Below are 22,400 nucleotides of genomic sequence, written 5' to 3' on the forward strand. Positions count from 1 at the left end.
CTTTTATTAATTACCTGCTTCAGGTTTTCGAAAAGGTTGGCTACCTAGACCAATAAAGGGATAAAAATATGGTATCATTTAAATGGATTTCGTGAAGTTGAGAATAAGAGAGAAGGTGTCAGTGAGGTTTCATTTTGATTTCTTATTCTGTAAAAGAAGTATTAACAACCATTTACAAAGATTGTACATACTTCTCTTTCCCCTTTTTTATGTGCTATCTTCAGAGGTTTTTTTTTCTTTTTCTTTTTTCGTAAATCATTATCTATTCAAGCGAAACAAGGGAGGGGGGTTATATATTCTGCCAACCACGTAGTGGAAACGGGCCAATTAATCGTGCTTGACAAAGACTACTCTTCTTTGCTAGATTATCCGCCACAACATTGGCTAACTTAGGAATGCAGGAGAAATTACAAGATACAAAATAATTGCTCCTTCAAGAGTTTTTAAAATATATAAAAGAATTGTCTTGATATAAATGAGAGAAGTTGTGGTTGTGCGTGCTTTTGATACAGTGGCGATCGTTTTCACCCCTGCTTCTTCCGTCCTCACTTGGAAACCAAACTGTTGCAGCATCCTCAATATTTCCACAAGTTTAGTAGTGATTTGTTACATCTTCCTTTTTCTCCGTTAGGTTAGTCCCTTTAACCAGAAAAAACTATCTTGACTTTTCTATCGAATCATGATCAGCATCAAAGCACCCAAAAAAATAACTTAAGGCTTTGGGCTACTCCCTTTGCTTTGCCGCCCCAATTCAACAGAACATTGCAAAGACTGTCCTCAGTCTAACAATTATATAAGGTTAAAAATGTCATATATTATTATAGATTCGATCTCGATGCCAAGGTTATGAACCTGGCTTAATTGGTAGTTTTCATCATTTCTCTCTCTAGTCATTTGGTCCAACACAATAGATTTCTATAATTTCCAATCTTCTAGAGCTTTTTTAGTCTTTGGTCCAACTTTGTAGGTATTTGACTAATGCGTCAAAAGTTCTAAAACTAAACCAAGACTAGTCCATCTAATGCATGTACATCAAAGTAGCCCACTAGACACATAATAATGTGGTCATCTTCATGTTGGAATTTTCGTACCTTTGGTCTCATAACACGGGATCTCTCTAAATTATAAAATATAAAGGGGTACCTAAGGAGCCATACAATGGTTTCCATTGGTGCTTTGTATTCGTATTCATATATGTTGTTTGAATTCAAATGATCCGTAAGTTAGTAAACTATCTATAATTCTTTGACAAATATATTTAGGGTCTTTTTGGTATCAATTCAGATTCTTATTTTATTTTTATTATTTATGTATTTGGTATATGTTTTAAATTCTATTTCCATTTAAAAGATTAAAAGAATCTCAAAAATTCATAATATAATTGTTTTCTATTATAGATTTTGAGTCAAAAACTCATTCTATTCATTTTTACATAAACCACTCAAACTTCAAATACAAATTGAGAATATAATGATAAACATGCATAAAACCTCAATGGTTTCTCTTTCTTTTCACTTCCAAATCCTAATGATATATTCTTAAAATTTTAAATGTATAAAATAGAGAATGTGAGATGATAGCAAGAAACCCTCAATGGACACATTTTAGTCAAAAAGTATTACACGTTTTGCACAAAGATCACTTTACTTTGAATTTAAGGAACTCATGATGTAAAGTAAGAATAGAATGTTAGAATTTCCGTGCATTTCAATCCGATTGAGACATCTACAACAACCGTTTACCTATAGTTGTCTCATTTTGACATACTTGACGCATAAACAATAATGATGTAATCTTGAAATGGGTGTTTGAAGATTGTGTAATTAGGGCTTGTTTGGTTACAGTGAATCTAGAGATTATTTATTTTATATTTTTTTTTTTTTTTTTTTATATATTTTTATAAAATAAAAATATAATATTTATATTAAAAAAAAAAAAAAAAATGAATTTTTGGGTGGGGGGGGGAGAGGGGGAGGAAAAAAAAAAAAAAAATATAAAAAAAAAAAAAAAAAAAAAAAAAAATTTTTTTTTTGAGAATTTTTTTTTTCACACCAAAACATAAAATTTTAAAATTTAAAATTAAAAGTTTTAGATTTTATATATATTTATATACTCCCGCCCCTTTTTGCACCAACCCGCCCTTTAAGTGTCGGAAATTTCAAATCTATAGATTTCATATCTATAGATTTCAAATCTATGGAGTTATAATTTATAAAATTAAGCGTTTGGTTGTTGAATGAAATTTGTGGATTCATCCTAAAAAACCATTTGATTGACGTGATTTTTGTGAATGTGTAAATGTATAGCTTTTTTGAAAATCTCTGGATTTCACCCCTTACCCATAAATCTACAGATTTACGTTTTTAGTGTAAAAATGTGAATCTCTAGATTTCATGAAAGATTTTTACAACCAAACGGGTATAATTCTCAAATTCATGAATCTAAAGATTTGAAATCTCTGGATTCAAATAACCAAACAGCCTATTTGGTTACATGAATATAGAGATTTCAAATCTCTAGATTTACAAATGGAAGATTTATACTTGTTTAATTGTGTGAATTCTTGGATTTATGAAATTTAAAATTTTATTTTTTTTACATAAAAAACATGAATCTATAGATTTATGGGTATGATGAAGATTTCATTCCTACTATAAAAGCGTTAAACATTTGAACCATGATTCTATTAATGTTTTTTTAAGATAAATTTACAGATTTCATTCCAAAGATTCAAACTAATCAAATAGTTAATTTTATGAACCATGACGCCATAGATTTAAAATCTTGACTCAAGTACCAAACAAGCTCTAAAGAATTTTCCTTTATAATTATGCTAGTCATCACAAACGTTATCAATTATGTTATAAATGAATTTATCTGAACGCTTCTTAACTGTTCAATGCTTTGTGGGGTGTTTATGCCTACGTCGGTGTCCGCCTTTGTGGTTTGTCTCCGTATGCGATGGTGGTGGATATGTTTATCATACTCAGTATGTTTCTCTAGTTATGTGGTTGTTACAACTAGTTTTCTGAGGAGTTTATTGGGCTTGACCCATCCCTTAGTTCTTTTTTTTTTTCCTTTTATTTGGTGTTTGTGTCTGTGTGTTCTTTCAAGATTATGAATAAATTGTTGAACTTTTGAAGAAAAAAAAAAAAAAAAACTGTTCAATGCTTTGCACCACGCATGCATGATCATTCTATAAATTTCATTTTTAGAGTTTTAAAGAAATATATCATTGATAGAAATGCCCTTAGACATATCTGTCCACTTCTTCTGTTATATTTTGATAAAAAAATAAAAAAATAATACCAGTTGTATAATAATAAATAAAAAACATGTAAAAGAAACTAGAAAACACACGACTCTTCAGGTCATGAAAAGTAGCTATGACTATTTTAGCAAGAAAAGGGAAAGTAACTATGATCCTTCAGTTAATGTTTTTATAGTATGATAAAATATAATATGACACAAAAAGATGATTAATAATATTATATAAGTTTGTAATCTCTTAATTAGAAATATGTAATAATTTTTTTGATAGAATATGTAGAATTCAATCCATACGTAATATGGTAATGAGATGAAAAAATAATAGTAGGTGGCCTTTTGTCGTGTTCGTGTGCAACTATTTGGCCTATTGCCACTTCATGGTTGAATGCATGAGTCTTTGGCAGTTCCCCACATGTAATTCAAGTCTTTCTTTTGAATGAATGAGTTTCATACCAAAAAAGAAAATAAAAAAACAATTATAACATTATGGGCAAGAAACTGTCGTCCGAGCTTTTAGACCAACGTGGACACATATAATATAGGATAATAGGGTCAAGTATTTTGTTAGAAACAGTTTCTAATAGTATCATATAAGAATATAAGATGTTTAATATAAATACCTCAAATAAACCTCTGTCCATTGGACCAAATCAAATTAAACATTGAAGGTGAAGATGTTTTAGCTGTCCCTTTTAAAAACACAGAAGGTCTTAAAGGTGGGAGTCTTAAAACTGTTGAACAGTTAAACTTTGCCAACTCAAATCTTCAAACAATTGGTGAACAACTAACTAGAGTTGAAAACCTTGTCCAGCAAATGCCAAAAGAAACTCCCAAATCCGTTTCTAAACCAAAACAATCCTTAAACACTCCCATATTTAAGCCCTATCAAATCCCCAAAATCAATGCAAAACAATTAAGCAAAGAGGCGAACCAGACAAAGAATCTCATATTAATTTTGTATTGTTTCACATCATGATACCAAGCATCACGAATCTGAATTTTTTCAAGAAGATTAAATTTATCGTTAAACCAATCTTTCCTAAGGGCATTGTCAGGGCTGCTAAAGTCTTGCCGAAGCAACTCTTTATCGATCGAGAAAGGTCAATCAGCCATAATCATCATTAATGATGATTTATGGGGAAACTTCCATAGCCGAAGGAGTCGGTGACTCGGGATCAGCTTGGCTTTCCTTAGATTGTTCATATTGGTCTTCCTTGGTGTAAACACCATGGGTAATTTGGTTATTGGTAATAAGCTTACTAAGCCTAATAATACGTTCTGACATTAGATTACTAGAGTCAAAGGGAATACTTGAGCAAGAAGCTCTTGATGGTTGGTGATATTTGATTGATTGTGAGGATTCATCTTGTAGTCTGCCGGAGAGGTTTATCCGGTCAAAAGACATTATTACAAATCCATATTGGTCTTGGGTTATTGATGCAACGGTAGAGGCAGGTCTGACCGGAGGCTTCACAGCTTGAAAGGTCCATTGTGCGGAAAAACTAACCTCTTCCCAATGAACGTATTTGGGTTGACTTGTTCTTGATTGGCAATCAAACCCTTCAAAGAACTCCGTTCGTCCTTTGGTGGATTTTTTAAGGGCCTTAGGGGCTACAGATTTCATAATGTATATATAAGAATATAAAACAGATCAATAACACAACAAAAAACCAGGAAGAAGTATAATGGTAACATAATCTTATATATAAGAATATAAGACAAGTCAATAACACATAACAAAAAATCAGGAAGAAGTATAATGGTAACATAATCTTATATAAGAAGGACTTTTCCTTCGTAGCAAACAAGCAATTCAAAAACAACAAGAATATCATGAACAAGATGAGTTTTTTTTTTTTTGGGTAGAAAAACATCTTCATTCAACAGACAGCAAAACCGAGGCCGTAGAGATCAAATTTACAAGCCAAGGAGTGGAAGTAGGCTAAACAGTCACCACCGCCAGAAATTGGGCCTTCCTAACTAGGTGGTCAGCAACATAATTGATCTGCCTAGGAATAGAGTTAAAATTACATAGTTCAAAATAGGGAGTAAGATGTTTGATATCTGCAATGATGGGCTCTAAGTCTCTTCTAATTGGACCGACATTTTGAATGTAGCCCAGCACTTCTTTGCAATCCGATTCTATGATGACCTTTTCAAAGCCTTCTCCCAAAGCATATGGGATCGTCCGTCTGATTGCAAGAGCCTCCCCAATTGCTGCTAATTGAAAGCAACTAGGCTCTGATGCTACTAATCTCACTCGCCCTTGTGAATCTCTAATGATTAGCCCGAGGCCCAAATTTGGTCCACTTTCTTTGAAGCTGGCGTCATAGTTTGCTTTGAACCAACCAACTGGAGGATGCTTCCAACTTGGGAATTGTTGGAGCGGGTCCAAGTTTCTAATGGGGGCCATGCTTTGATGCTGAGACAAATAAGGTCCATTGGTTTGATTGGGCTTTTTGGCTCTCCAAAATTCATCATGGGCTTGTACAGCCTTATTTGCTACATCTTCTGCCACTCCCATAGGGTTTTTGTTTTCCTTTCTAAAGAGCAAGTTGTTCCTAGCCAACCATATGTGCCAACATATGAAGATACACAAACTATAGAACTTGTATGTCTCCTCTTTAGATCCCACCTTTATTTTCCTCAAGCCTTCCAACCATTGCTCTAGTGAAGGATTTGTTGGTGGAGTATAACCAAAAGGGCAAGTGAACCATACATTTCGTGCAAATGGGTAGTCAAACATGACGTGATGAATATCTTCTTTTGCATTCAAACATCTTTGGCATTGTTCATCCACTTTGAAGTGTCTTCTAACCATTGCCTCACCTGTGGGAAGGCCATCAGCGCATGCTCTCCATATAAAATGCTTCATTTTTGGTGGAGCTTGACAATTCCATATAAATTTCCAAGTGTTGCTGCCAATAGATCTCCATCTAGGTAGATGAGATGATGTAGCTCTTTCTTGGCTGTTTTGTTCTTTAGCATTCATCACAGCATGGTAAGTACTCTTGACAGAGAAATTTCCTTTCTTGCTGGCACCCCAAACCTGCCTATCTTCTCTTGGAAAGAGGCTCAAATGAATTTTTTTAATGTTGCTTACATCTGTTGGGTGGAAGAAACGTTCTAACAGCTCTTGTTTCCATATTCTATTCTCAGCAACTCTTCAACTAGATTCAGTTGGCATCCATCCGGCCTTGGGAAAATGATTGTGTAATCCTTTGAGTTTGGTATCCACTTGTCACCCCATATCTGAATTTTGTTGCCCTTCTCCACTTGCCAAACAAGATTATTTATTAGCACCTTCTTTCCTTCCATTATACTTCTCCATGCCCACGACGGTTGATTCCCAATTTTTGCATCAAGAAATTCTCTATTAGGGGAAGTAAATTGCTTTTGTGAACCTTGCCCAAAGAGTGTTAGGTTCACTCCATAATCTGTAGGCCACCTTAGTGAGTAGAGCTATATTTTGACTACTTGAATCCTTGAAACCAAGACCACCTTTTTCTTTAGATTGACATAGTATTCCCCAAGATACCCAATGTGTTTTGTTCTTCCCATCTTCCACTCCCCAAAAGGAGAATAATAGTAAATAGAAAGTTGAGACCCTAAACCCTAAACCCTAAACAAGATGAGTTGAGACATAAACAAGATGAGCCCTAAACCCTAAACAAGATGAGTTGAGATGTACATAAGTGCACTATCATTAACCTTAACTTTCGCATCCTCACTCGAAAGATAAAATAGCTCATTACTCATGAAGAAAACCAAGATAGATAAGTTTTTGAACAGGGTTTGCATTGGATTCGTTTACAATGTGCATAAAAAAATGACAAAATTTCTCTCTACCCTTTACTTACTCTCTATTTACTGTTATTCTTTTTTCAAAAGTCATATATAATTTCCTCCAAAAGTGAACTTTTATATCCCCTTTTCCACTGATATTAAAACATGGCTAAATTACCTTCTATTTCTTTCATCTGTTTTGTTGATTTTTTTTCTTTCTATAATTGTTTTTAGTTATTATTTCTTCCTTTCCTCCCTTAGAAAGTCATATCTAGAATTTTTTTTTGGGTATAGAAAACCATTAAATTTGATTAAATGTAGTTCTTTTTTTTCTTTCTCTCTTAAATCTTCCATCTCTAATCCAAATCCAACAGAGGAAAAAAGTTATGACAAAAAAGAATCAAAGGAAAAATGAAAATATAAATAAATATTTAAAATAATAAATTATATAAAAGAGGGGATGTGGAAAAAATAAGAAAATAAAATCACATAAAATGGATTCATACAGAAAAAGGGAAAAGTCAAGGAAAAAATTGGTAAAAAAATTGATTAAAGGGACAAAATAGAAGATAATTTGGTTATTTAAAATATTAAGAAGAAGGAGAGATAAGAGTTCATTTTTAGAGGGAAATGAGAAAGGTAAAACTTTTGAGAGGAAGGTAAAAGTAAAATAAGTACAGAAAAGAAATAGAATATTTTTCTAAAAGGAATTGTAAAAACATTGATTTGGGCCATGGACTGTGGGCTTTCCAAGGCCACAGCCCAAAGCCCACAGAGTCCACAAATTGTTCTCCCAAGAAAAGTTGAAAGCTATCACTATTCACCCATACCATTTCATTTTGGTGGAAGAGAAAGGACAAGGGAGGAAGCTCAAAGGAATAGAAATAAAATGGAAGGAAAGGTAGTGGTGGTGGTTTTTGGTTTGATGGGTTTGGTGATGTTGTCTTCTTGTAGTAGCAGTAAGCTCCTCCACCCAGTAATTTTGGTTCCTGGGAATGGAGGGAACCAACTAGAAGCAAGGTTAAACGAGGATTACAAGCCCTCGAGCTTGCTCTGCAACATTCGAAAAGAAGGGAACTGGTTTAGACTCTGGTTCGACGCTTCCGTCCTCTTTGCTCCCTTCACCAAATGCTTCGCTGAACGAATGACTCTCTATTACGATCCTCACAACGATGATTACTTCAACTATCCAGGCGTTCAAACCAGAGTTCCTGGTTTCGGTTCTACAGATTCGCTGCTCTATCTCGATCCCAATCTCAAGTATTCTCTCTCTCTCTCTCTCTTACTTCTGAATTAATTAGTAGTAAATTTTATGATCAGTTTCCTTCTGTTGTGAAATTGAAATGCATATTTTTAGATCTTGAATCTCGTCAAACCCTGAAAACTCAAAACGGAAATCCAAGTGGCATAATCGGTAAATTCGAAATCTCCCTTGCTGAGTTGCTGCTGTTGTCGTTGAAGACTGAAGAGTGGTGCTTCGTGAACCACACAAATTTGTGGATAAAGGAGGTAGTTGAGATATTGGGCCGCACTCCCACACCTAGGCGGTGGGTCCCATGCTCCGATGAATAGGAACTTTCCTTCCGTAATTCACAAGACAGTCAAGCGAATCATTTTGGTCCGTTGGATCAAAATTTCGAGAATCTTGACTCAACCATTGAAATTCAATGGTCGAGATTTTAGATCAAATTAACCGAAATCTCGCTTTGACTGTCATGCGTGTTAACTGAAGCAATTTCGGATAAATAGTGGAGATATGTCTCCACTCATACCCATGTAGGTAGTTGATTGGGCATTGTAATTTTAGTCACTAAAAACATGACTAGCTTGCATGGCCCCCGTAGTGAATTTTTGGACAAGTTTACCCCTAAAATTAGTCATACTAGTATAGGGATGAAGACGTCTAAACGGTATGAAAAATTAGTGATTTTTCCTTTTTAGACAAAATAGTAATTCCCTCTTGGATGTGGTTAGTTTTAGGGGTTAAAATGTCCAAAAAAATGAAATATCATTATTTTGGTTAATTTTATAAACTCAAACTCAGTTCTAGTTAGTTTTATTAAGTGAAAATATTGAATGATTACTTTTATAAAGAGAAATCTAAAAGTAACTAATCATGTAAGTTTCTCAATCTTTTTTCTGGACACATAACCAATCATTTACCAAAAAAAAAATAAAAAATAGGAGACATATCCAATCTCAAAAAGATTTTTTTTTAAAGTTGAATAAATAAAATAGAACTTTAACACTATTAATTATTTGTTAAAAAAAATCTTGTTTTAAGATTAGATATGTGTCAATAATTCAAATATGTAGGTTAGAAAATTTATTTTCTATGTGGGTAGAGAATTTAGATTGTGGCCCGTGGTTGTCCTCCTAGCAATTTGATGAATGTCGTGTGGTTTAGGTAAATCTACATAGTTGGATTTCACACAAAACCATGACTTAAAATTCGAAGGTATAGATTTAAAGACTAAAAATGTTGTTTTATGCATGTTTGAAATTGGATGTTGGGGATTTAAACAAGCCACGTGGTCTTCATCTACTGACTGGATGGATGGAAAGATAGGCAGGCTGGACGTAGAGGATCTGTGTCCAATTTGCAGTTGAACTTTGATGTCTAAAAGTTGCTGTTTCCAAAACAGTTACATGTCAGTGCATTGGATTCACAATGTTTGTTTGTGAATGAAAGAAATGCTCTTTGTAGGGGCTGAAGCTTGTTTGAAACTTGTTTGTACTGAAGGGAGTCCTCAATTAATCTCTATCAAGTTTGTATGTTTTTTTTCTTATTAATGAAAAGAAAAAGAGAGAAAGAAATGCTCAATAATTCAGTTTCTGGATTCAGTGAATATGATTCAACTGTGATTTGCTTGTGCTTATGGGCTAATGTGTTCCCCTCAATGTAATCCCAGAGTCAGGCCACTCAGACCTGCTCAACTAATATGTACATGGTCTCATGAATCTTGCACCATTTTTAACTTTCCTAGGCACATCACAATGTACATGGCAGACTTGGTGGACTCTCTGGAACAAGAAGGCTACAAGGAAGGGGAAACACTCTTTGGAGCTCCATATGACTTTCGATATGGTCTAGCAGCTGCAGGTCACCCATCTGCAACTGGTTCCAAATTCCTTAAAGATCTTGAGGGATTGATAGAGAAGGCAAGTGAAATTAATGGAGGAAGCCCAGTGATAATCCTTTCCCATAGCTTAGGAGGTCTCTTTGTACTCCAGCTTCTCAATAGGAATCACTTGTCATGGCGTCGAAAGTATGTTAAGCACTTCATCTCCTTGTCAGCTCCTTGGGGTGGTACTGTCCAAGAGATGCTCACCTTTGCTTCTGGTTACTCCTTGGGTGTCCCATTAGTTGATCCATTACTTGTAAGAGAAGAGCAGAGAAGCTCAGAAAGCAACCTTTGGCTACTACCCTCTCCTAAAATTTTCCCTCCAAACAAAACTCTTGTGATTACAGAAAACAGAAACTATTCTGCCTATGACATCCCACAGTTTCTTGAGGACATAGGCTTCTCTCAAGGTGTAAAACCTTATAGAACAAGAATTTTGCCTCTAGTTGTTAACTTCACTGCACCAGAGGTCCCTGTGACTTGCATCATTGGAAGTGGTGTTAGAACACCTGAGACTTTGTTCTATGCAAGAGATGGAGGGTTTGATGAACAGCCTGAGGTTCTGTATGGTGATGGAGATGGAACTGTGAACATGATGAGCTTGTTAGCACTTGAGTCAGAATGGGCTGGGTCAGCAGCCAAACAGCCTCTTAAAGTAACAAGAATTCCTGATGCTTCCCACACATCCATTTTAAAGGACAAAACTTCTATTGCAGAAATTGTTAGAGAAATTTCTACTATAAATTCTGTCCAGGTTCTGAAATCAGTTGTGTAGAAAAAGTAAAATTTCTAGTGTAAATTCTTTCCTAGTTTGTAAAAACATGTCAGAATTGTTCTTATTAACCTTGTTGCTGATATATGGGAGGTGGGAACAGAGCTTTGATGGACAAGGACATAGCTATTCCATGGGGACCCCTTATGCCTTTTTTGAAGTAGCTAAGTGGAGTAAACAGTGATCCTCCCCGTGACTAGAAAGGGATGTCTTTGGCTATTTCTTCAGCAAACTTTGGTTCCCGGCCTAGAAACCATATGCCTGTCACAAGGCATAGGTGAGATATTTTGGGTGGTGATTGCCAATTTGGTGTAGTTCTAAATTGTTTGTCTTTTACCATATGTCTTAGGTGTTCGTGTAGTTTTTCCTTTTTATTATGGTCTTTTTATTTTCTTAATATTTAAAAATATCATACTGTTTTTGCAATTCAAATCACTATATGCAAATCTGCTCCTAGGTTAAATTTCATGGAAAAATGGAGTCTAGATTGTTAGGGTAGAGGATTCTGCTCCCTTCACGCTTTTACACTATATATTTATAGAGTATGTATCTTCTCCGCCGAACCTGTCTGTGCCCCAATTCCCCCACACTCATATAAGGCCCGACGTGGGGCTTGCCCAATTTGTAGTTGCGACTCTTTAACCCTCCCCCTAAAAGAAAAAAAATCGTAATTGCAATTTAATTAAGGAGTGTGCTTCTTTGATAGGTTTATAACTACAAATACATGGGATCCATAAATGAAATAAATTTTTTTTTTTTAAGTGGGACCCATCACTAGCACCATTGTGGTCGATAAGGGTGCGTAAGAGAGTACTCTGTGCTCTCGGTCAGTGGAGAGGATTCGGACTCTTAATTAAGTCCAAAGAACATGTTAAAAAATGCTTATGGTAGGATAGTCAAGCGGTTAACAACTCAATATCCCATGGGGAAGGTCTTGGGTGTATATTTATCTCGCGGCACATATATTAGTAGTATCCCTCCCCATAATATCAACTCGCCAATTCGAAAAAATAAAAAATAAATAACAAAATGATAAAATAATTGACTCACATGACTAAGCATAAAAGCAGATGATAAATCACTAAAGTTGGATCAATAATTGTACCTTTTAGATCGCATGTTGGAAAGTTGAAGAACAATCTCTGGTGTTTATGATCCAATTACAACGGGAAGGAGGGAGTAGGAACCGGCAATAAATCCGGAATTTATTAATCATTAGATATAGATGTCGGACCGGGTGGGATCAAATATCAATGAATGCTGTTCGAACCGTGATTTCCACGTCAGATTCCATCTAGGGATCTGAGTGGCTTCGTAAGCCCGTGACTTGCCAGACCTTCTCTGCTCACGTTAGCAGACAAATTTTAAGCGACAACACGTCGCTTCCAGCTGGGTTCACGAGTATATTGTAGCATAAACCCCTCTTTTGACTGAACTACTCTTGGGATGTACAAAATTTTCCATTTTGACACATAATTGCATTCTCATGGGGTCAAAGCTCAGTGAAGAAAATTGACTCTACTGTCTTATTCTAGTCAGCGAGGATGTAATTTTTATTAAGAAAAAAAAAAAAAAAAAGAAAAAAAAAAGAAAAGAAAAGAAAAAAAGAGTGAACATATAAGTCTGAAATCCTTTAATTTTGGTTCAGTTTCATGTAATGACAGTAAACTTCAAATTCAAACAGAAAATTTCAAACTTGTACCAAGAATTTAGTGGTTAAATCAGTTTTTTTTCCCCTTTTCTTTTCTAATACTGATGTAAAAATACATGTTTTAGGTCCAAGATTTAACCAATTAAGATTCACTTTGGATTAAATATGAGAATCAAAAGTTTGACTGAAAGCTTCAGTCCCATACGTTTCAAACATGCCTTTAGAGAGGCAAATCAGGCTGCTGATTGGATGGCGAAGGAGCCAGAGGTTCCAATGAATTCTTCGCTTTTCTTTCCGGACCCCCACATGATCTAATGGAGGTCCCACATGCATACAAAGTGATTAGTATAGATTGAGCTTGTTTTTGGATTTTCTGATCCCGTTGTGTACCAAAAAAAAAAAAAGTGTGTAATTCTCATTATTCAACAAAGAAGGGTTTAAATATCATTTTGTCAATTAGAAGGGAGGTAACAATATTTAATTTAATAAATTTTCTTTTTGTAGAAAAAACGGAAAAAGAAATACTTGTTGGATTTCTTTTTGATAGTTGTTGGATTTTTTTTTTTTGGTAACAAAATAACGGGGTTTAGCAACTGGGAAAAAGAAAACTACTCAAGCATGCAAATCTTATCCGCCAGTAGGATCTCCTCCAATTCTTGGGGTGGATCCAAAAAGAATCGCGAATGTTCCTCTAACGAAGTCGGTTTCTTCGTGATCCAATCATAGCGTAGTTGGACTCTCGATACGCATGTTGGAATCTAATTCCTTCATAGCTTCCCACTTCTTCCTTTATTGCATGCACCGCTCTTGCTACTTTCCCTTGTATTCTTGCATTATGGTTTAACAGATCAATAGCTTTGAGAGAGTATGATTCCACATATAAAGGCATGAAATTCTTTTCGTGTGCAACGTTAATTCCTTCATAGATCGCCTGCAATTCAGCTTCTAAAATATTCATCTTCATTTTTCTCTTCACAAATCCTCCAAAGAAGTTGCCTTCTGTGTTGCGAATTACACCTCCTATTTGACTGTATTCTCCTTTGCATAGTGATGCACCCATATTTATTTTGAACTATCATTCCTCAGGATTAATCCATCCACCAACACTTCTAGGGCATTTGGGTTTTATTGTTTCCTCTCTATTCATTCCCCCACATCGATTTAACTTGGTTGAAGATTTCTTCATCGCTTTCTCTATTTCTCCAGCACCAAATTTTATACATCACACAACTGAACTTTATTGCCCAATCTGGGTACCAACCTTGACTTTTTCAGCATATATTGAGCATTAGCCAGTCCTTTTGATTACTCCTAAAGAACCATGTTTGCATTGACTTCGGCAATAGTCTATTCCATTATTGAAGAGAGAATATTTTGATTTTGGTCATGACTATAGCTTTGATACTTCTTTCTTTTCATTGTTATCCATAACACCTAAAATTATCTCTCAAGTCTTGTCTTTATGTGAATAAAAACTTTATTCTAAGCATATAGCAATGGATATAAAACTGTAAATTTTATTTTTACATTACAATAATGGTTACTGATGTTTTTTTGGCAGATTGGGCATTAACAAGATCATGAACAATCCAATATAGATACTTGATTTGGGAATCGAATCATTTCCTTATACAACATTATGAAAGGCCTTTAGTACAGAGTACACATAATTCATTAAATCGTATATCCCACAGTGAATTCCATATGCCTTGACTTTTTAAGGGCTTATATGTATTTAAAAATAACGACATGCTCTACTTTATCTAAGGAAAGAGTAATGGTTACAAGGGGAAGGGAGGAGGGGAAAGGAAAAAAAGAGAGGAGAAAAAAAAAAAAGGGAAAAAAAAAGAAAAGAATTTTTTTTTTTAAGGAGGGTTTTTTTTTTTTTTTTTGAGGGGGGTTAAAAAAAAAGGAAAGAAGAAAAAAAAAAATAAAAAAAAAAAAGGGGGGGGGCCCCCAGGGGCCCCGCACTGGAATTACAATATATTGATCAAATTTCAGTGATGATTGACAAAACCTTGTCTTCATGGACAGAGAAAAGGAAAGAACAAAAATTGACTTCTAATTACCTCAGTCAATTAATTTTTTACTTTTTTTTACTGCAACTGTTTTTAGCTTTCCACTTTGAGAATGTCATTTTCCTTTTGTCCCTCTTGTATCTTACATTCTTAACCTTATCCTTAAATTCTTCAAAATTTACTAACATGAACTTGCACTACATAGGACACTCGTTGAAACATGCATGAAAGTGGCATTTTCGTTGTTTACGTGTTAAGGCAGGGACGAAAATATACTTTCACTTTCCGCTAAATTTCCAGCCAACGTCATTTAGCGTCTTCCCTGATTCCAGTTGTCTTGCAACTCCGCAGCTTCACTATTTTTGTCTTCACTATCTTGAGGTCATCATGGTCATTTCACCCATCCAACAATTCCCTATATAAGCACTCTCACTCGCCTCGCCATGCATCCATCGATAATCGAGACTCGGATCAATCCGAGTAACACCCGATTCTGCCGAGTCATGGCCTTATCCACTACTACCACAGCTTTTCTCCTCCTATCTCTTCTCATCTCGACAGCCCAAGCTGAAAATCCTTGTCCATTCACCTCTTCCGATGACTCCATCGCTTCCTCTCCTCCACATCTACGGCAAATGCTCGCCATTCCAGCCACCCAAGACCGAGTCATGGACCGACACGGTCATCCACATGGCCTCCAAGGACCCAGCTCGACTCACCTACCTTTCAAGTCTTGTTGCCAACAAACCAACCTCAGTTCCCATCGCATCAGGCCAACAAGCACTCAACATTGGCAATTACGTTGCCCGAGTTAAACTCGGCACTCCTGGTCAACTCATGTACATGGTCTTAGACACCAGCAATGATGAAGCTTGGGTTCCATGCAGTGGCTGCACCGGCTGCTCTTCCACCGTTTTCTCACCAAGCGTGTCGTCGACTTACGCCTCTCTCGACTGTAGCATGGCCGACTGCGGCCAAGTTCGTGGCATTTCCTGCCCAGCCACAGGAACGAGTCCGTGTCTCTTCAACCAGTCCTACGGCGGCGATTCTTCATTCTCCGCCACCTTATCTCATGACTCACTGAGCCTAGCCGGCGATGTTCTACCAAATTACGCTTTTGGTTGCATCAGTGCCGTCTCCGGAAAGTCGGTCCCACCTCAGGGTTTACTGGGCCTGGGCCGAGGATCCATGTCCTTGATATCCCAATCTGGTTCGCTCTACAATGGTGTGTTCTCCTACTGCTTACCGAGCTTCAAATCTTACTACTTTTCCGGGTCAATGAAACTCGGACCCGCGGGTCAACCCCAGAACATCAGAACCACTCCCCTCCTTCGCAACCCCCACCGGCCATCGTTGTACTATGTGAACCTGACCGGCGTCAGTGTCGGCCGTGTTCTCGTTCCTGTAGCTCCGGAGCTTCTGGCATTCGATCCCAACACCGGGGCAGGGACCATAATTGACTCGGGTACGGTGATAACCCGATTTGTGCAACCCGTGTACACAGCGATCCGAGATGAATTCCGGAAACAAATCGGAGGGTCCATATCCCCCCTGGGTGCATTTGATACCTGTTTTACGGCGACGAATGATGCTTCAGCACCAGTGGTGACCCTACACTTGACGGGGATGGATTTGAAGTTGCCAGTGGAGAACACACTGATACATAGTAGCTCAGGGTCAGTAGCATGTTTGGCAATGGCTGCAGCTCCAAGTAATGTGAATTCAGTGCTGAACGTCATAGCTAATCTGCAACAGCAGAACCTCAGGATACTCTTTGATCTTCCAAATGCTCGCCTCGGAATTGCTCGTGAGCTCTGTAACTAATTGTATCCGTTGATTAGATTGGATGAAGTTGTAGCCGTTGATTAGGTTGAGCGAAAATCGTAAGATTATCCATGTGTAATTAAAAATAAATTGCCGTGGACCGTTGATTAGGTTGTGAGAAAATCGTAAGATTATCAATTTAAGTTAAAATAAAAATTTCCGATGCCGGGAATTGAACCCGGGTCCCCTGGGTGAAAGCCAGATATCCTAACCACTGGACGACATCGGATTTGTTGATTAAGTAATTAGTTGTTAATTAGATTTATATACCGTATTTTGAGAAGTTTCTTCTTCTTTCTACATCATCTCAATCATAAAAAAAGCCAATAGTTCTAAAATATATATTGATTTTTACTTATGATTGAGGGCCCACAAGCCATCAGATAGGAGTAAGGTAGGAGTTGGGATAGAGAATCAAATCCATGACTTCTTTGGAGTTTCTGTCTCTACAATAAAGAAGACCTCTTTGGATTTTCTGTCTCTACATGAAAGATGCTACCTACGGTAGAAACACGTCTAATTGTAAATATTCCAATAAAAAAAAAAATTAATATCCATTGGTCTTAATTTTTCTGCCAATAGTGAGTATTTTGATGGATTTAAGATATTTTGGTTATGTTTTTGTTGGTGCGATTGTTTTTTTCTTTTTGTTAGATTGCATTTAAATTTAATTTGATCTTTATTTAAGATAATGGCATCTTATTGAAAAAAAAGGTATGAATTACTCCAAAAAAGTCCAAGTCACATAAATTTTGGAGCCAATGAGTGAATTTAGCCTAAGCTTTTGACTTAAGTGACTTAAGTTTAAAAAATTAACCACAATGTTGATACCCAGAGGGGGGGGGGGGGGGGGGGGGGGGGGGGGGGGGGGGGGGGGGGGGGGGGGGGGGGGGGGGGGGGGGGGGGGGGGGGGGGGGGGGGGGGGGCGCGGGGGGGGGGGGGGGGGGGCCAGGGAGAGACCAACTAGGAAGGATAATTTCTTGACCACCCCTACTATACATTTGAATATGTCAACCAAGAAGTAAAATGAGTTTTTGCACTAGCTTGGCCTTGGCAAGTTTCATTACATTGTAAGCTAAAGTTTAAAAGTCACAGATGCCATACGCAAATTTTTTTTTAAAAAAAAAGTCATAGATGTGTTTCCAAAGTCTCCTAAGGATGGGTTTGGTTCGAACAAGTCTTCACCTTCTGAGTTATGTAACAAATTTTCAAGGTGTGTGGGTTTTCAGAATGGGTGAAGGTCTACCTACTTGAAAAATAGATATGAACTATTACATGTACCATCTACGGAGGATGAAACTTTGACCTCCATGGCTAAGAGGCGTTGGTGAATGCCAACTGAGCTGTTCTTGTTATGTATATGAAGTAATAATAATGGAGATAAAGGGAAATGATCTACTAATGTTATCTAGATTTAAATGAGAAAATATAGAAATAAAGGAATTCACCCTAATTTGAATTGAAAAGACAATTTTTCATTTTTTTGGGTACATGGAATGGAACGGGTCAAGAGACCCAAAAGCAACAAAAACAAAAAACAAAAACTAGGATTCAGCTAGCAAAAGCCAGCTTGAAGGATTATCTCCAACTTCAGAGATGATTTTTGAAAGATATTCAACATGGTATTATTCTCACAAACCATTCTTGAGCACCAATCAGCTGCCTTATTTCTTCCCCTACCAATGTGAGCAAATCGGACATGGACATGGCCATTTGAGATGAACTTTTGACGAATTTCAGCCACCAAACCTAGCATATCTACCCTACAACCTTGCATATGGATGTAATAGCAAGGTCGCTTGAAGAGAATCTCTCCCCATGTGAACCGGCCAAGCTCCTGTATTCAGAGCCAGATCTAGGCCTTCCTTCACCTCAAGGAGTTTAGCTTCAAGAACTTCTTTGCATTCACTTCCCATCTTGATCACGGATAACACCACCAACTTGAGCCATATTAGTATTTTTGCAAAAGGATGCATTAGGAAAGACATTATTAGAGTAAAAACAAGGGTGGATTGAAAAAAAGAAAAAAAAAAAAGGATACATTCCCAAAGATGACTATTATTAATACATTGAGTGGAGAAAATAAAAGGAAGCAGAAATTAGTGATAATCCCCACACCAGTGAATACATCTGAAATACAATCTGTGGGAAGCAAGAGAAAACCTTCTCTGCTTGTTGTTTTGGGGTGGGAAGCAAAGAATAAAATAAACAACTTAATAGAAGATGGTAAACGCTTCACCCACGCCCCTCTGCATCACACACTCGCTCACATAAACTGCAACTGTGTTGGCTGCGAGTGATGTAGCCCACACAGCTCTCTCTCTCTCTCTCTCTCTGTGTTTATCAAAGTTGAAATCGTTCTCAACCCCACCATTGATGTACTGCAACTCCTTCGTCTCTCAACCTTCCATAGAGAGCTAAACACTCCCAATAAGCCCTCTTGGTCTTGTTCTTCCTTCCTCCTAGCCCCTGGTGTTTGCATTCCAGAAACAACTCATCCACCAATTGAATTGCTCTGTTCTTCACCATATCCTCTACTATTTCTGCTTCTGCCTTCATCACCACATACTCTTCTTCTCTCACATTCTCCATCAACCAATCAGACATGCTCATCTGTGGTACTGATTCTCCTAACACACCTTCATTCACAGTCTCTATCTTGTAAATCTCGAAATCTCTATTCCTTGTCGGGTAATTCAGTGCGAACCATTTCGTACTGCCATTATCGTCTTTGTCTGGTAATCCAACATCGATGAACACACGACGAGGGTATTCTTCTAGAGAATCACCTATCAGGTCTGGAAGGTATTTGGTCCTTTTCAGGTACTTCTTGCTCTTCTTCACTGAAGCACTTCTTGGTGGTTCGAGCAGCACATCTTCCAGGCCATTCAATGCTGCCTTCTTGGCTTCTGATGATGTTCCGAAGAGACGTCTCTTCATCGGTAAATTGTTCTGAACAGGGCCGGTCTTCTTCATCGCCATTACCGTGGTTTCCAACTTTCTGATATACACGATTTTGTAATTCGTGGGTTTTTGGTGGAAGGATTTCGCAGCGTCGTTGCTCATTTGAATGGCAACGATTCCGCCGATCTTGAGGCTTCGGTCAATGAAGTCGCCGGGATTGAATCCAGACGCGAAGACGAAATCAAATGTGCCATCTGCAATGGAGCTCTGCCTCTCTGCGTCGGATTCAGACATAAAATCTATCCCGTAATGGGAATTCAGGATCTGGGCTTCGTCGATATCGTCTCTGCGACTCAGAAAGAGGGCTTTGCTACCCGGATTAAAGAGACCCTCGTTTGTTAAATCCCGAAGGAGCACAGACAACAATAATTCACCATGAATGTGGGTTTCATATGCAGCAGCAGCAGATAAAGAGAAGGAAGAATCACCAATAACAAGAGATCCAAGCCATGGGGTAGAGATGATAACCATGGCTAGAAGCATCGATCGAGCTATAATAATGAGAACCCTTAAACTGGGTAGTTTAATTAGAAGCTTGTTGTCGGGAGTCACACTGATTCCACCTCTGTGCTGGTTTTTTGAGTTTCGAAATCCTGGCGCGAAACCCATTGTTTCTTCTTCTTGTTAAAATCTCTACTTCAAACGCGAAGGATTTGAGGGAGGAACAAAATAAAAAGAAATTTACAGGATCGCTAGTAATGGATATACAGAGGATGATTGCAAAGAAATAAAAGAAAAAAAGGAAAGAGACGATGCCGAGAGGGAAGGCATTAGCGAGTGCAAAACCTGGATGCGGTATGGTTTCCACCCACGAGGGCTACACGGGTAGTTCTGATTCTTGACCAAAGAAGCATTAACTGCTTGAGCCTCTGAACCTCCATTGTTCCTCAGATCGAATGGTTAATTCTAAGAACCCATTATTTATTTTTCTTTAGCGTATCATTGGGAATGTATGTGGCTTCAATCTGAGAATAAGAAAAAGAACCACGGAAGAACAATGAGAAGAAGATGGAAGATAATCGTGAGCTTGAAGGGCGATTTATTGATTAAGAAAATAAAAATTCAGTTGAAAAGAAAAGAGAATCTGAGTTGTTTGGGTTAAGGGAACGAGTGAAGGAGAAACATTGTTTCATTAACAGATCCACGAGAAATGCTAAAAGTAGAATAATTAACAACTGTGAATGCAAAAGGTTAAGGTTGTTTTCTTTTTCTTCTTTTTTTTTCCTACGAAACTCCTGGAGCCAGGGTTTCTGATCTTGATTCTTTGCTGTTTCTAAAGATTTGTAATCTTTCAATTGTTAGCCTTGACAACAAAGGGTGTCAAAGAATGATCAGTCCCCAAACCAGTTGGATTAGTTTAAATGAATTATTTTATTCTTTCAAGTGAATGTTAATCCTTATCATTTGATTTTATTTTGGGGATTATCAAGTTTATCATTTGTTTTTAAAAGGTCTAATCCGATTAGCCAATATTTAACACCATTAAAAAGATCATCAATGCTTACAGGGGTTAGAGTTCAAATACTTTCGGGGCAGGGATGAAGTCCAGCTTATATTAATTATATAAATAGCTCCCATAAAGAGTAGTTGATGTATGTGTAAACTAGCCTGAATAACCATCCGATAAACTAACCCGGATGACCCTCATGTCCAAAAAAAGGCCATAAAAAGTAAATGTAAATGGATAGGATTCGATTCGAATACATTAGTATCCGAATCCGATTAGCAAAACCAAAACCGCTATCATAATCCAAATCCAACAGAAATTTAGAGAAGGCATTCGAATTCGAATCCAAAACTTTATTGGATATCCGATAATAATCATGTCTGATAAACTATTTAATTATTGATTTGTGATTCTTATTTTTTTAAATTTATTTTCGATTTACAATTTCCAGTTACTGATTACGGTTTTCTAATCCGATTATCAGCCCTTTTTTGAGAAGAGTGTTTAATACTTTACTCTAACCGGATAACTTTTTATTTTCAATTACCGGTTTCCAATTATTATCCATTTTCAGAGAAAAAAATGTTGAGCACTTTACTCTACTCGACTAATTTTTTATTCGGATATTATCCGATCTAATAAACAATTATCTGAATCCGAATCCGAATTCAGTTGCTTAATCGACGGATACATATATTTTTTGATAAGAAAAATTTTGGATACGGACACCTTTTGAACGAATCGGAGGTGGATTTCGTTTATCCAATTACGGGTCTAATAAAAAAAATCCTAAACCAAAAATACTAAAAAGAAAATTTTCATTTATTTTGCTTGAAATAAATGAAAGCTCTCCTTAAAAGCTCTCGGCATGGGGTGGATGCATGACAATTTGTATATGAACCAACAAGCTTATTTGGACATTGTAGTCCTTGTACAATAATCATACATCAATGAATATAAGGATAGTGAGCATGGTAAATATGTTAAGTGGATTTTCTAGGATAAGATGCCCATTGGGTCATTCCCATTTTTGAGTGATTCCTATCCTTCTTATTAATCATTATTTCCTCGTGTAATAGCCCCTCTCCTTTGTAAAGATCATCTTGAGACTTCCCCCCTGGTCTATTAAATGGAATAAAAAGTAGAAACTAAAGCTTACAAGGAATAGGAACCCAAAGTAGGAACTAACTGAAAAACTTGATCAAATAAGAAAAATAATTACATTAGTAACTAAATAAACACAAGGTAGTAGATGAAAGTCCATATAAGAGCTTCCAATGTTTTACATGCAATTGCCAAGATCCCTTTGGAAAGTAAGCAGGAATGGAAAAGTGAAGAAAAGGGGAAGAAGGGTAAAACCTTAAAAGAATCAGAGTTGCAGGGGAAGAGGGAGAAGAAATATCATAAGAAGAAGAAAAGGGTCGGGGGTGTACTGTATACATGCATAAACAAAGCTCAAATCTTAAGTCATCTTTACTATTTCATGAAAATAAACATGGTCGTTACAGTCTACCAAAAAGAAGTGGTTATTAAGTATTTAAAG

The 22,400-nt window shown here is 36.9% G+C and overlaps 3 protein-coding genes and 1 non-coding gene across 4 annotated transcripts; 2 read left to right on the plus strand and 2 right to left on the minus strand.

Annotated features, from left to right (window-relative positions):
• The first annotated feature begins 7,891 nt into the window (after nt 1-7,891).
• Nucleotides 7,892-11,035, plus strand: LOC149018150 (alpha/beta-Hydrolases superfamily protein). The gene is made up of 2 exons (XM_089152471.1): nt 7,892-8,316; nt 10,044-11,035. Exons 1-2 carry the CDS (start codon nt 7,946-7,948, stop codon nt 10,954-10,956), a joined length of 1,284 nt encoding a protein of 427 aa, XP_089008597.1. The 5' UTR covers nt 7,892-7,945; the 3' UTR covers nt 10,957-11,035.
• Nucleotides 11,036-15,081: 4,046 nt separating this feature from the next.
• LOC149018151 (Eukaryotic aspartyl protease family protein) lies at nt 15,082-16,721 on the plus strand. Its single transcript, XM_089154297.1, is given in 2 exon segments — nt 15,082-15,226; nt 15,228-16,721. Coding segments are annotated over 2 exon segments (1,320 nt in total). The 5' UTR covers nt 15,082-15,125; the 3' UTR covers nt 16,447-16,721.
• TRNAE-UUC (transfer RNA glutamic acid (anticodon UUC)) lies at nt 16,604-16,675 on the minus strand. The gene has a single exon. It is a non-coding gene; the product is annotated as a tRNA-Glu (tRNA).
• A 2,055-nt stretch (nt 16,722-18,776) lies between the features above and the next one.
• On the minus strand, nt 18,777-20,019 carry LOC149018153 (uncharacterized). The gene has a single exon (XM_089153855.1). The coding sequence runs from the start codon at nt 20,017-20,019 to the stop codon at nt 18,808-18,810; it is 1,212 nt and encodes a 403-aa protein (XP_089009981.1). The 3' UTR covers nt 18,777-18,807.
• Between the last annotated feature and the right edge of the window lie 2,381 nt (nt 20,020-22,400).

The sequence above is a fragment of the Hakea prostrata genome, chromosome 4, assembly GCF_041222555.1.
Source record: "Hakea prostrata isolate BN-2017 chromosome 4, UWA_Hpros_2, whole genome shotgun sequence".
Taxonomy (NCBI): Eukaryota; Viridiplantae; Streptophyta; class Magnoliopsida; order Proteales; family Proteaceae; genus Hakea; species Hakea prostrata.